Raw genomic sequence first — 14,889 nt, forward strand, 5'->3', positions numbered from 1 at the left:
CTTTTGAAACCATGGAAACAACAGGATGTGATTCACAAGGGTTCTTCTTGGCCATTTCTCCACTAGGTAAAAGAGTCTGGTTTGCAGTGAAAGACAGGCCAAGACTAGCAAGAAGCAGGAATCAGAAATAAAAAGAGGGCTGCTGTAGGGATCTGGCCCTGGGTTCCAGTAATGCCTGAGACCAAGCTGCTCCCCTCCTCGCCTGATGGTTTAGCTACTCAGCCCTTCCTCTGATTATACCAGATCCTTTCAATAAACCCCCTTTCCCTTTGGTCTAAGCTAGTTTAAGTTATGTTTTTGTCACTCTCAATGAAAAGAATCTTTTGTTTTACTAGAGAACGACTTACAGTTTTGTTTTTTTTTTTAATGATGCAATTCAGAAACACAGGAATTGCTACATTTGGGTTTGATGGTGTAAACGGTGTGTGCCCAGCGGTGAGTGCCCAGCAGAGGTCATGGTTCTAGCTGTGCCACTAAAGGCATAAAACCTTCACAGAATTAAGAGAAGACATGGCTAAACTAAGGTTGAAAGGGTAGCTACATTAGGATTTTTATCACCATTGTCAGAATTTTTTCCCTAGCACCTTTGGCTTATGTTTCATTATAAAATACTCTCCTCCTTTCTTCTTCCTTGGTACATTTTTCTGGACTGTCATCCTCATCGTCAATCTCCATCGAGTTTCTGGTTTTTGAGAGATAGCAGTTGGCATGGCATCTACCGTTTCCTATGCACTTGCATGCCCTGGGTGACTGAGCAGCCTCCGTATGGAATTTCTCAGGACACAGGCAGCAGTTAAAGATATAAGGGTGTGGGACTAAAGCTTTCCTTGGCTGATGAGAATAAAACAGAAATGAATAAGGAGAACAAGGAAAGTGCTCTTAACAAGCTTTTAAAAAAACTACAGAATTTAGCAGAGTCACTTTATCTTCCCTTCTTCCCTGAATCACCAACCACTGGACCTATCCTGTTGAAACCTGAAGTATATGAGATCATCCTGACTACGTTATGAGCTGTAAAATATGTGGGAAGAAAAAGTAAGGAACAGTTACATTCCCTATCCAGCTGAGATCCTACACTTTCTCATTTCCCTGTACTCTGACGCACGGTCTTAGACAGAAAAAAATATGTGTGATTCAGAAAAAAAAATAGGTGTTGGCAACTTTTTCTTTTTCTGCACAAATCATGTATAACTCTCTTTTCACATTTTTTTCCATGGAAAGAAAATACAACTGCATGAGGAAACATTAAGTAGAATGCCAGGAGTCCTAGAGTATGAAGAATCCCCTGCCAGGCTCAACCAACAAAAGGGATCGGTGTCATCCATCATCCTCCAGCACTGGAGCCCAGCAAGCTGGAGAAACACTAAAAATCCCAGAAAGGGAAATTCTGTCCCAGGCTGCACACTGCAGCCTGCTTTTCCCCCACTGTCCCCTCAATTCCCTTGGTTTTCAAGGACAGCTGGCTTCTCCTACATCTACTCACCTACCCGCATCTGTTCTTCCCTCTCCCTCAGGGGTTCTACCCACGGCCCACGGCCCACGGCCCACGGCCCGGCCTGCAAACCAAGGACTGACCGAAGGAGCAGATGTGGCTCCCCTGAGGCCAGCGAACTACTCTGCTTGTTATGCAACCACATCATGAGCACTGCCAGTGAGCAGGGAAATGACCTGGGCACAACCCCCCCAATTCCCATGCCCTCTCCTTTACAGAAGGCAGGAAATGCTTTATCCAACTCACCTCAAACTGAAGAGAGAATTTATAGTCAGAGTCTTTGGCCATATCCTTAATGTAGGCATCAAAGTCATCCAATTGAACTGGGCTTTGTCAAACACAAAGAAATACATGTTTTAAAAATCCCGTTGATAGGTATTATATATTGTTTAACATCATACTCCTCAATTTTCTTGGAGAAAATAGAAATTTTAATTCTCAAAAGTTAGCATTCACCTTTTTTTTTTTTTTTTTTTCTGATCAAGTTACCAGCCTCTACACCTATATCAGACTTCCTTGAGATAGGAGAAATCTCTGGATTTTCACTTGGCTCTTACTCTAGCAGCATAATATTATACATATGCCTAGTCATAGACACACATACATGTGTGTTGTTTCCAGAAAACTCTGGCATATGGAAAAGAACAAAGGATTAGATTCCAAAAACCTGTTGGAGTTGTGATTTTATTGACTAAGTGATCCTGAGAATTACCTAACTCTTTAGAGATTCAAGATTCTCATCTATAAAATACTATAGTTATACCTACCTCACAAGGTCGACAAACAGTCAGTATATAAAGAACCCTGTGAATTTAAACAGTTTTACAAGTATAAGGAATTGTACTACAGTCTCCCCAGAGCATGGGTGGTGGGATGTAGCTAGTCTGAGAGCTTGCAGACACTCCTGGAGAGAGCTACATAAACAACATTAACTACATTAGTCCCATCTCCAAATGAGAAGGCCATGGCAGAGATTTGTGAATAATCCAGCATCACACAGCTACTAAATGGTAGAACTGTAACCAGACTCCAGGAGGTAGAATGTTTTCTGCTTTAAAGCTTTTCCCATTTCAAACTTGTTTATCATCCCAACAGAATGGCTAAAGCTGGGACTCCTTGTCTGGAGTGAACACCATTAGAACTGCACTCTCAGGCTGGTGTGGTGGCTCACTCCTGCAATTTTAGCACTCTGGGAGGCCAGGGCAGGAGAATTGCTTGAGACCAAGAGTTCAAGACCAGTCTGAGCAAGAGCAAGATCCCCATCTCTACAAAAAATAGAAAAATTAGCCCAGTGTGATGGTATGTATCTATAGTTCCAGCTACTTGGGAGCGTGAGGGAGGAGGATTGGTGGATCCTAGGAGTTCGAGGTTGCAGTGAGCTGTGATAATGCCACTGCTTTCTAGCCCTGGTGACAGGGCAAGATCTTGTCTCAAAACCCAAAACAGAACAAAAAACAAAACCCCCCTACAACCACAATGAAAACCTGTACTCTTTGGCTATAATCTTTGAGCAGTACCTGGACCTTGAGTTAACGGGTCTAATTTTCATCTTGTTATAGGAAAATGGGAGACAAATTTGAGAAAATATTTATGGGCTAGAAAAAGCAAAAGCAAGAAGCAGAGAGAAAAGAGGGATAAAGGAAGGGCCAGGAAATAGAAGAATGAGAGTGACAGGGTGAGAGCAAGAAAGTTGGGAGGGAGCAGAGACCAGCAGGGTGAAACCTAGAAGGGGAGGAGAAAGAGAGTGAAGGAAGGACCCACAGCCTGAGGATAACAGTGGAGGTAGGGAAAGGGGGCCAGGGAAATGTGGTGGTGGTGGGACATATGATACAAAGGAGGCAAAGGGACAGGCGAGGGAAAGCATCTCAAAAAACCTGGCTTCTAGAGAAGGCGGGAGAATTCAGTGAAAAGAGCAAAGGAGGAAGCTGGTTTGATGTGAAGTTTTTGGCTGAAGGGTAGGGTCTACCATTACTAAACGCTTCTGTCGGGATCTTGCTTCTCTTCTCATCTTTGCCTGAGTTTTGCAAAGAGCAAATACTGATCGAATCTCTCCTTTTTCTAGTGACACCCTGTCCTCGAAGTGATCTGGTCTATGCCTCTTGCTCACTTACTAACCCAACCAATAATTTTGAGTAACAAAATTTTTCTTTTTCTGTCAAATCGTCTCTTTCAGGTGACAGGACCTCCCATCTATTTAGCCTTGCCTCTCCAATATCAGTTGGCGGATGCAAGTGGAATACATGCTCATTTGAAATCGACTTAAGAAAGATTATTCTGCATCCACAAGTACCTTAAAATTATATGCTGCTCAAGGCTAACTAGAAATGTTTTTTACATTGACTTTTCTTAGATTATACAATGGCTTACTCGCAATTTTTTCCCCCATTAGCATAAATGCCACAGATGCGGCTAGAACCCTGAATAGTCTCCTTGGACTAATTCGCCAATGTTCTGTGCTGGGCAAATGCCAAGAAAAACTCTATTTTTAGGACTAGTCCACTTTTCATAGGTAGGGTTTTAATTATGAAAAGGTCTGGAGGTGATCACCTAATAGGCTTTTGAAATCCATTGATAGTTTAATGTTTAACTAAAAGAATTATAATTCTTCTGACTTAACAGTTCAGTAGATAAGTAAAACCACAGGCTAGCTAGAGTAACTATCTTTTCTACTTATTTTAGGAAGGTTTCTTGAGATAGCATTATCAATGTGCTTATCATAAGATCAAATATAATAGAAGCCTTTTCTTACACTAAACACAGAATTTCAAAATCCAAAAGGGTTTTAGGAACCTCCCAGGTGGCTAAATATTAGAATTTCATAGACTGTATTTAGGAAGTCACATTTCTTCCTGTAAGATGCTTGGAATTCCTGACAGCTCAATCTTTCTCAGATTTCACATGGGAAGAGTTGAAAACTGGAACGGTTTCTGTGGTACGTATGCGTAAACACACTGACACCCATTGTGTTTAGCTACCGTCACACACATCCTTTTTCTCAAGCAGCCCTTCTGTGAATAGGGTACTTTAAGAGAGGCAGTCTTTTTGATTTGGAAAGTTAAAATATTATGATGAACATCTTTTTAAATAAGAAAAACTTACTTAGTCAGTTTCCTCTTCTTTAAACCGTTTTTACTCCTGAGAATTAAAACAAAACAAAACAAAACAAATTTATCTGGGCAAAAAACCCTGATTAACGTAGTAATTAAACTAGAAGAGCTTTAAATAATTACATCAGGCACCTCCATTTTATTAAATTTTCATTAAACACACCTCAGGTTTGTTTAATCACTTTTCCTTAAATGAGAAGATAATGATAATAATTTCAGATTCATTTTTTAAAAAACTCTATTAGATTGCAGAGTTATATTTGCACCTTATATTTCATACTGGCTAAAAACTGAGTCCTGGAAATATAATTTCTAGCTACTGGTGACTAACTTGCTAAAGCACTTTGTAAATGTATAGAAGTATCTCTCTGCTGCCTAAATACTCTACAGGCAGGAAGGAAGAATCTGAGAATAAAAAAAGAGAATGAATGATGAGAGGGTGGACTGTTGGTTTCTTAATTAAAGACTAAAATATCCTTTCTTGACATTCTGATTAGAGATGTAAACTTATGCTGTGTGGACACATATCTTATATAATTCTACGATGGCATTGTTCTCATTCAATTTTGAACTAGTTTTTAAGCTATCTGAAGAACTGGACCCATTACATGCTTGGTATTAGCTTACTTCTATTCTGTAAATTCAAGCATAGGAAATGTTACTGAATACTTCGGTTGATCACATTGGTTTAGGGTCATGGTTTCTATCCAGCGAGTAAGGTGACAACTCACCTGAGTTAGCTAAAGCTAATCTGTTGAAGCCCTTTGTTATTGTATTCTTACTGTTTTTTATAAATGGTGAATATTGAAATGCGATGGAGCAGGTGAATCACACAATGCCAATCCTATTTATAAGTAATTTTCAAAGGTCCTTCCCTATTTTTGATGAAAGCCCCCATGTTTTCAGAACAAAACAGTCTCTAGTAAATAACCAGTTGTGACTTACAATGCTCATGTACCAAAATATTTACTTATAGACACTTATTTATATTAAAAATTATGAACACGTAATTGGACATTTCCACTCCTTGAAAGCTTTTAGAACAACGAAGCACTACATTTTCCGTGCTCTGACACTATTTCCCCAGTGGAGTATTTCTCATGCTGGGTGACTGTTAGTTGCATACCCACACTTGGCTAGAAATAATAGTGCCAGGATATCATTAACCCCCAGGCCTGAGCACAGTTAATGAAACATACTGGGTGGCCAATAAATGCTTATTTAATTAGATCAACACAAAACATCTCTGGCCTGTTACCTACCATCAGGATATCAGTTAATGATTCATTTAAGAATTTGATACTAGACTTGGGCTTGTGAGATCTCATTGCAAAATGAGACTTGTGGATGGGGAGAGAGTAATGTAGGTCAGGACATGAAGGAGAACATCTAAAAAGGCAAATGGTGTTTGTGGTTTCCAGGCAGTTTTTATTTCTTCCCACTTCTTAGGGAAGACGACCCATTCAATTGTACTTGTCCTATTTTTTCTCCCTCATCTTCTTTGTCCTCCACACATGAGATTTAGCGGGAATATACATTCCAGGTTTTACTCTTTTCCCCAGAGGTATTTGGGAACCTAAAGAAAAGTCATTTTTTCTTCAGCTCTTGTGATGGTAGTTTAGTCAGCTGCAGGAATTCCGCCTTCGCTTTGTGTACCAAGAGCCAGTTACTTTAGTGCTTTAGGAATGCAGAATGTCGGCAGAGATGGCTCACAGCTCTGGTAAAGTCAGGAGGCTGCCAACATATTTTGTGATTGGGAGTGAACAAAAAAATGCTTTTCTATCCAAACAGACTTGAAGGGAAACTAGGAAGGAACAAACGTATGTTGAGAGGGTGACACTGAATAAATTCAGTGCTGAAATATTAAACTGCTACTACTCAACAGCTGTGAAGAAATCTGATTCATGGAGGAGAGACACTTTTTTTTTTCTTTCCATTTCATTCATTACTGAGTGAACTTTCCATTTAACCTAAGATTCTACTGTGTCTTTTGTATGAGGCACTGTCATATATTTACTGTCCTTGGTGTAAGCCTTCATGATTTGTGTAAAGCTTTCATTGTTCTATTGAGATTCTGCTGATTCCAAGGAGTTCCTGTATCCCGAGAACATGGAACAGGACCGGATTGAATTAGAAGACTCCATAGCAACACTAATAGAATTTTCTTGCATTTTTAATTAATATGCTAATTCCAAGACTAAAACCAGGGGAAGATTCATGTAAGTTAAAGCAATTTTCACTTCAGCACATTATGGAAAGAGCTGTGTGTGCAAGATGCAGTGAACATTTGAAGAGATATTAGGGTATCACCTTTTCATTGTAAAAGATGCTCCAAATAATCAGTAAGTATTAATATTATCCATCAGATATATATCCTGTATCCTGAGAATGTGGAATATGACAGGATTGAATTAGAAGACTCCTATATGCATAGAGGATTGTGTACTTCTTTTAAGTGATTTCCTTTTCACTTATACGAAGTATGGTTCAAAGTCTTAATGACTTCAAGAAGTTAAGGTGCATTCTTTATAAGTTCTTCCTGGTTATGGCTGTCTTGGAAGGCCAGCCATACTGGATTCCTTTCAATGAAGAATAGGGGGCAATGGTCAAGACATGGGATTTATCATGGATAAAACAAAACAGATCAACTCTAATAGCACTCAGTTTTATAAGTGCTGCTTTCTCATTGATGAGTTAAACAGAAACATCCCCAAATCTTAAAGACATCTTTCAGGTTATATCATTCTCCAAATAGAACATGTAATAACCACAAGTAAAGCTGAGCGTTTTAAACAAATGTTGCTCCATGCTTAAAATGCCAACTGTTTAGAATTGAGAAATGGCAGATGAATACTTGAGTACAACAAGAGAAAAAAAGAAAGGAAGGAAGGAAGGAAGGAAGGGTGAAAGTAACAACACCACGTCTAAGTAGAGCTAGTCTAAATGTCTAAATGAGAAGACTTCTTTCAATAGGTAACATACTCTGAGACCATCAAAGTCAGAAATCCTTGCAGAACATAGTCCCAAGACTAATCTAACTGGGTACCCGGGCTCCACACTCATTCTGTTATCACTCCAGGAAAACATTCAAGCAATGAACTATGAGAGAGAAAAAGGGCCTTTTGGTTTCCACACAAACCACTAGCACCATCAGGAGGGTTTTAGAAAATGAACCGGAACATCTTTCCAAGAAATCATCAACAGTTTAGAGAGAAACTGGATGGTGTGTTAGGAAGTGTGTATGGGGAGGGGGATGGCTGTTGTTTGTGGCTGTTGATAACAGGGTAAGTCAAACATGAACATATACAATGGCTATTTAGCAAATGAAAGCAGGAGAAAATATCCAAGAGTTTCTAGATGAAGAAAACAGTAGGAAATTTGAGTGGCTGTGTGAGTACAAGTTGTCCTCGATGAAGCAGAGACCATGACCTTCACTTCTTTTGCATCTGGCATTGCACAAGCCCAGGCTGCCAACATAGTTTATGTCCAGTATGTTTTCACTGGGTGAGATGTATAAAATTTACTGCGAGCCACAGACACCATGGGGATCTATGCTTTGCCTTCTTCTCTTCCTACCTGGAGAGAACCAATTTACAGTCTCAAGATGATTCTTCTAAAAACTACTGAAGAATATCCCCCACCCCCCTCTGCCTTATTTGAGTATTGTACCATAATCAGTAGTATAAATAGGAGACCTTGAAGGGGTTGGTGAAATTTGAAGATATGTTCATCAGTGGGACCTATTAAGAAAGACACGCAAATAGGACACACCTACCTGATAGAACCTTAAAACTGAGCTGTGGAAAATGAGAATGTCTGAGAGAGTTAAACAGGGAAATGCAAATAACATCATATAAGGGCATTTGCTACAAGTATTTTAATAATAGGTAAAATTCTTGAGAATGATTCTTCCTTCCTTCTCCCCTCTCTTCCTTCCTCCCTTTCTTCCTATGACAGGATCTTGCTCTGTCATCCTGGCTAGAGGGCAATTGTGACATTGTAGCTCACAGCAACCTTAAATTCCTCAATTTAAGCAATCCTCCTGCCTCAGCCTCTCGAGTAGTTGGGACTACAGGCCTCACCACTGTGCCTGGGTAGTTTTTCTTTTTCTTTCTTTCTTTTTTTTTTTTTTCTGGGTAGTTTTTCTAATTTTAGTAAAGTCCGGGTCTTGCTCAGGCTAGTCTGGAACTCCTGAGCTCAAGTGATCTTCCTGCCTTAGCTACCCAGAGTGCTAGGATTACAGGAGTGAGCCACCATGCCCAACAGGTTTCTCATATATTGTGGTGTACTTTGTTTCAAAAACTTCCCTCTAGCCTCTTTAAAAATATAAATTCTGGTATTAGCTATCTTTATTATGAGAAATTCCTTTTTTATATTTCTTCTATTGCAACTCACAATCCTAAATTCTGCCAGCTATATTTTTTCTGTCCTCAGAGGAGCTGAAAAATATTTGATCAATCATCTTTTTGAATAAATAACTCTCCAGATTGCTTTTTATCTTTTTTTCCTCAATGGGCCATTTTGTCCAGTCCATAAAATCTTTTTTTTTTTGCATTTTTTGGCTGGGGCTGTGTTTGAACTCACCACCTCTGGCATATGGGGCCGGTTTGAGCCACAGGCGCCGCCCCATAAAATCTTTTTATTGCTTTCTTCTGAGTCCTTCTCAAGTTGTCCGCATTTCTAGATCTGTCTCTACATAATTTAGTACCTAACCACATGTATTAATAATACTTAAGAACAATGACATTTTTGTCAAGTCCCTGGGACACTGCTACCTTTTTCTCATAATGCAGGAAAAGAAATAGTTCTTTTCAATCCTTTAGTCTCAAAATTCAAGGTTATTAGCATTACTTATTAAAGAACCAAAACAGATACTTTCCAAAATTTGACTATTAAAATTATTTAGATTTGAGAAAATAAGAAATTTCAGGAGGGCGGCGCCTGTGGCTCAAAGGAGTAGGGCGCCAGCCCCATATGCCAGAGGTGGCAGGTTCAAACCCAGCCCCGGCCAAAAACTGCAAAAAAAAAAATAAATAAATAAATAAATTCAAAAAAAAAAAAAAGAAATTTCAGGAGTCTGCTTTTTACAGAGGAAAGAATAGATTTCAGAGAAGCTTGAGTTTGGAACCTGAACTTCCTATATAGTCATATATTTACTAACGTCCTCAAAGCTCTACGTCCACAAGTCCAAAATGAGACTACAACTCTGCAGGAGTGTACAGGAGAAGTAAAGAAGATAATTAAACAAAGCTATTGGCACATAGCCAGCTGTTCAGTATTATTGAGTTAGCATTATTACAAAAACTCTGTATTATTAGCAAACACAGAATACTATGTAGACTCTGGTTTCTCAACATGGATGTATTTGTGGACCTTCCTGGAAATACAGTGCCCTCTAATGGATGCAGATGGCAAGGAAAATGGAAAGGGTCATTTACAAAGATGAAAAAACAATGGATTGACTCCATGAAGAAATGAACGACTCATAATAAATGAAGAAAAAAATCTTGCCTAGAACATCACAAGAAAAAAATTTAAGTGAGAAAACATTACAGTTAGCATCCTGGTACCATTAACCATTTTAATCCACTTCAATACACAATTAACAATTTTGAATGCAGCCAAACATATAAACTAATTAAAAAGAAATTTTCCTTTTGGTTTACTTATTGAAACCTGACTTTGAAAGACTTTGTGTTAGGTAAACAGTTAAAAAAAAATCACTTACCAAGGATTAATATAAAATGCCAAAAGATAATCAGTCCAAAGACATGAGGGTAGCAGGGTTAAGAAAGCAAAGATACTCCTACGCCTGTGAGCATTAATAGATAACAGATGTAAAGATGAAAAAGTGGTAAGAGTTAGTACTATATACTGTGAACAGATATCAGTAAATTACTTTCCAGGATCAATTAATGTGACAAGCACCTTAATTACAACTAAATATCATTCCATTCCATGAAATTTAAATGCGAAGGCTTAAGTGCTATAATGTTGAAAAAAATCAGTTTTCATTCACGCACGGACTTATTATAATCAGATATATTTCTTTCAACTTATTTTGTGTCAATTAGTCTATTAGATGATTACATTTTACATTCAGTTAAATGAGCCTCTTAAATGCCTCATCAGTTATCTCAACTCTTATTCTTGGATATCATTCTTCCAACGTTTAAGCCTATTTTAAGAAATTTCTATAACATCTTTTGATAGCTAAATTGTGTCTTGTGTAAGCATATATAAATGGTCAGTTTAAGTATACTGATTGTGATGAAGACTAAGCTTTTGAAACACATACTTATAAAGTTGCACGACTAGGTGTGACTTTCTATATTACTACACAATTTCTAAAAATGACGCTTAAAACACAGGTACGCTACGATACTCAGGTATCATTCATTCACAGTTGTCATTCATTCATACTCAGGCATCATTCATTCAGAGACTAAGCTCATGAGCTGTTTAGTCTGTAATCTCACTGCTACTCAGCTAAGTGGGAGCAAACTATTTGATTTCACTTTAATTCTAATTCAGACTATTGATTTAAAATGCTGTATTGGAATCCAATTTTAGATATTCCAACCATTTGTCAAGTAGAACATCTATTATTAGATTTAAAAGTATCATGTGGCTGCATCTATAGTTATTTTGAGAATTAGAGGAAAAAATACTGTCACCTTGTCACTTCAGTTAGTACAAATCCTCTCTGAACTATCTATTCTCAGGCATCCAGAAAATGCTAGAGCTGGTAAAACTGCCTTTGCCAACAGCTGTAGGAGAATTTGCTTGATTTTATAGAAAGATCAAGAGGTAAATTCTCCTTTGCCTCAGTTCTCCCATAACTGGTTTTGCATAAAGTCTATAAATTGTGACTGACTTTTAAGTTTGTTAACCCATCGCTCTCATGAGTCACTAGTATCTATAATCAGATCAGTTGCTAGTTGGGCCACTCATCATTGCTCCAGGACTGGGCCTTTTTAAAGGCTGTATCAGGCAAGAAACAAGTATTAGTGAGGCAATCACTTAATTTTGGAAAGAGCACTAATATATTTGAACAAAATGTTTCCTAACATTTCACTGTGAGAGTTTATGTGTTTCTCTTTCCTCAAAGCCTGATTAATTGCATTTTAGTTGCAAAATTCTATTCATGTTGCAATTTAAAAATGGTACAGCATACTGTTTTGTTTTTTTTTAAAAAGGCTGTTTCAACTTGATTTTCAACTAGAGTGAATGTCATCTACCCTCCAGGAAGTACAATTTATATCTTAAATAAAGCCCTCCTTCTGTTCTGATTCCATAGATTAAAATTTCCAGCCTCACATATCTATTTATTTAACCCTTTTAGGTTGTTAGAATACAGAAAAACAAATCCCTTTATATGAAATATGTATATTTAAATGCACTTTGCTTGCAAAAGAAATAAACCAGATCATGTAAGTGATGCTGACTCCAGGTTAAATGTTTACTTAATTAGTAATTTTGTTGAGTATTGATTGAGCTAGATAGAATTGTTAATTCTAGTGTATAACTGAGGAATAATGCCAACCAATTTAATCTCTCAACCATGTATTTTTTTTTTTAATTTCCAAAACGCCTCCTCCCTTCAGGTTCTTAATACTCTGGCATAAAGAAAAAACAAGGTCCTGTTTTCTTCCCTGGTTCTGATACTTATTTACCTGTAAGGATGGCAGCTAAGAGCCCAGGGCTGTATACTTCTACTCAATTTTTGAACATAAGTGGTGGCTCATATCCCCAGGCACTGAAAGGTGAGTTTTAAGTGGGGATGTTGCTCTAAGTCACCCTGCTTCACCACAGCCCCTTCTGTGCCTTTAGTCACCACTCGTTCAGTGTGGCTTTTGCCCATCAGCCCTTCTGCAGCCCTGTAACAGGCTCCTTGTGCGATTGCTTTGTTCTTTGTTTAATATTGTTAATACAAAGTAGAGGACAACATCTGTGCTTTGGAATTAAGCTTGTACGACATGTAAACCATGATATTCTCTCAAGATACAGCCATCAAAAACTACTGTCAACGAAATTATAAAAGGATAATCAGACAAAACAAGTTATCCCTAAAAGAGAGTATAGTTAAATTTCAAGCACATATGGCATAGCTAAGCTACTAAGAGGTTTGTTCCAAACCATACTTACCAGTTGTATGGAAGCTTTCCATCCCTCTCTAAGGATGCAAAATTGACAAACGTACCTGCTCCACATTCCCTGTTTGAAAGGAATCACAAAATCAAGGTTGCTGCCTGACAGATCATGTTGTGCCCTGACGTAAAAGTAAAGAGAGCTCTTTACTGGCTTATGATCACAGCATTCATTTTAAAAAAGCTAATATAAATTCCATATGTTCCTTTTTTGCATACACTGCAAAACAAAAAGATAAAACAAAAGGAATCAAACCCTTGCAAGGTTGCAAATCAAGTTATTTGAGACCAAAAGGATTCAATCCTTTCCAAAGGTTGTTCATGATTCTAAAATAAATCATTGAACTATGTGGGATATAATATAACAAAGCCTTCAGCAGTAAGGTATGGAAACTCTCCTAGGTAAACAGGATTTTCCATTTTTACCAAAAGTTCTTTGTGGGGTTTCGTTTCATAGCATTTTGATTTTGTCTCTGTAATGAGAGTAGATCAAATAGGATTGTTTAACTTCTTCCAAAATCTTTCTCTCATACTTTGAGGAGCATATTATTCATTACTTGAGATAAAAGAGTGGTATATAATGAAATAGGTTGTCTTCTGCCATGCCTCTTCTCCAGAATGCTGCTTATTAATTACTATAAATGCTGTTAAAGTCCAATTTTTTTTTTTCTGGAAGCAGAGAAAATGGTAAACATATTCTCATTACTCTAACTTTACATAACTCTTTGGGACTCACACATCTCATTTTTTTTCTCTATATGAAATTGATGGACAGATTCAGAACTGAAGCGGAGATTTTGACAATATTGACACAAAGTGCTAATTACTTCAGGCATCTGCTTGTTCTTATTAGGGTATTCTAAGCATAAGTTTCGTTTTTTGAAATATACACTAATTTATCATATTATGTTGCATATTATCAATACATTTTCCTACTTCAATTTCTTATATATGAGATTTAATTTTCCCTTTAATGCAGTTTTTTTTGTTTGTTTGTTTGTTTTATTTAGCAGGCCCTGGCCGGGTTTGAAAGTGCCACTCGCCATCCTCTGACATAGTGGTTGTTATTATCTCTCTCTCTCTCTCTCTCTTTTTTTTTTTTTTTGATACAGAGCCTTTGCTAGAGTGCAAGTCATCACAGCTCATTGAAACCTTAGATTCCTTCCTGGGTTTAAGCAATTCTGCCTTGGCCTCTGCAGTAGCTGGGCCTATGAACGGGCATGCGACCACACTTGACTAATTTTCCTTTCCATTCCCTTTCCTTTCCTATTGCACATTAAGTTTCTTCTCAGTCTCCGGGTGTTGTCTCCTTTACTCCCTGAAAACCTTAATATTGGATTATTGCAGTGCTTAATCCAGGGCCTCGTCTCTGGTGTTACTCCCTAGATGTCACCAGTCTGTGGCTTTAGCAGAACTTGATATGCAAACAACTCTCACATGTTGTCTTCAGCCAGCAGGTCTCCTCCAAACACCATTCAGCTGTCCCCTGCACGCCTCACTTGCCAGTCACCGAGTACTTAAGCTGTCCAAAACCGAACACTTGCTGTTCTCCCAGCTCTGAAAGCTTTTCACCTGGAACTCTCTCCCAGTGGATGGCAACTCCATCCTTTCCATTGCTAGAGCCTGGGATCCTCCTTGATGCTTTTATTCATTTCTAGTCCACATCTGATTTGTTAGCAAACCCCACCGGCCCTATTTTCAGGATATATCCACAATCTGATGGTGTCTCCCTGCTTTCCCTGCTACTCCTCCGGACTGAACTACCACCATATCTTGCCTTGGAGCACCCTCACGGCTCCCCCAGCTGATATCTTTGGTCCTTGCTAGTTTTCTACCTAAAAGTCAGAATGAAAGTGTTAAAGCACGAGTCAGCTGTTGTTAATCTTCCTCCCCAAGCCCTGCAGTGGCTGCCCATTTTACGGAGTGAAAGCTAAAGTCCTAATGGCTTCTGAAATCCTCAACATGGCTGCTCCTGCTATTTTGCCCTCCTCTGCCTTAGTCTCACCCATCTCTCTGCTGTGCTTTGCTTATGCTCATCATGCTCCTGGCCGAGGCCTTCACACTGGCTGTTCTCACTCCTGGGAACACCCTTCCTGCAGATAACACTTGACTACCTCCCCTTGGACTTCAAGTCTTTGTG

At 38.4% G+C, this 14,889-nt stretch overlaps 1 protein-coding gene across 3 annotated transcripts in view; it reads right to left on the reverse strand.

Moving 5' to 3' along the window:
• Window positions 1-14,889, reverse strand: part of PTPRO (protein tyrosine phosphatase receptor type O) — a 252,097-nt gene that overhangs the window by 23,227 nt on the left and 213,981 nt on the right. For 2 of the 3 annotated variants that reach the window (XM_053557322.1, XM_053557321.1), the window contains exons 16-19: window positions 12,748-12,816; window positions 10,328-10,411; window positions 4,592-4,627; window positions 1,739-1,820 (exon numbers count right to left, since the gene is read on the reverse strand). In XM_053557322.1, the coding sequence (XP_053413297.1) occupies window positions 1,739-1,820; window positions 4,592-4,627; window positions 10,328-10,411; window positions 12,748-12,816 (271 nt within the window). The remainder of the gene's footprint in view (window positions 1-1,738; window positions 1,821-4,591; window positions 4,628-10,327; window positions 10,412-12,747; window positions 12,817-14,889) is intronic. The other variant, XM_053557323.1, reaches the window with a different exon arrangement.

This window comes from Nycticebus coucang, chromosome 12 (assembly GCF_027406575.1).
Source record: "Nycticebus coucang isolate mNycCou1 chromosome 12, mNycCou1.pri, whole genome shotgun sequence".
Classification (NCBI taxonomy): domain Eukaryota; kingdom Metazoa; phylum Chordata; class Mammalia; order Primates; family Lorisidae; genus Nycticebus; species Nycticebus coucang.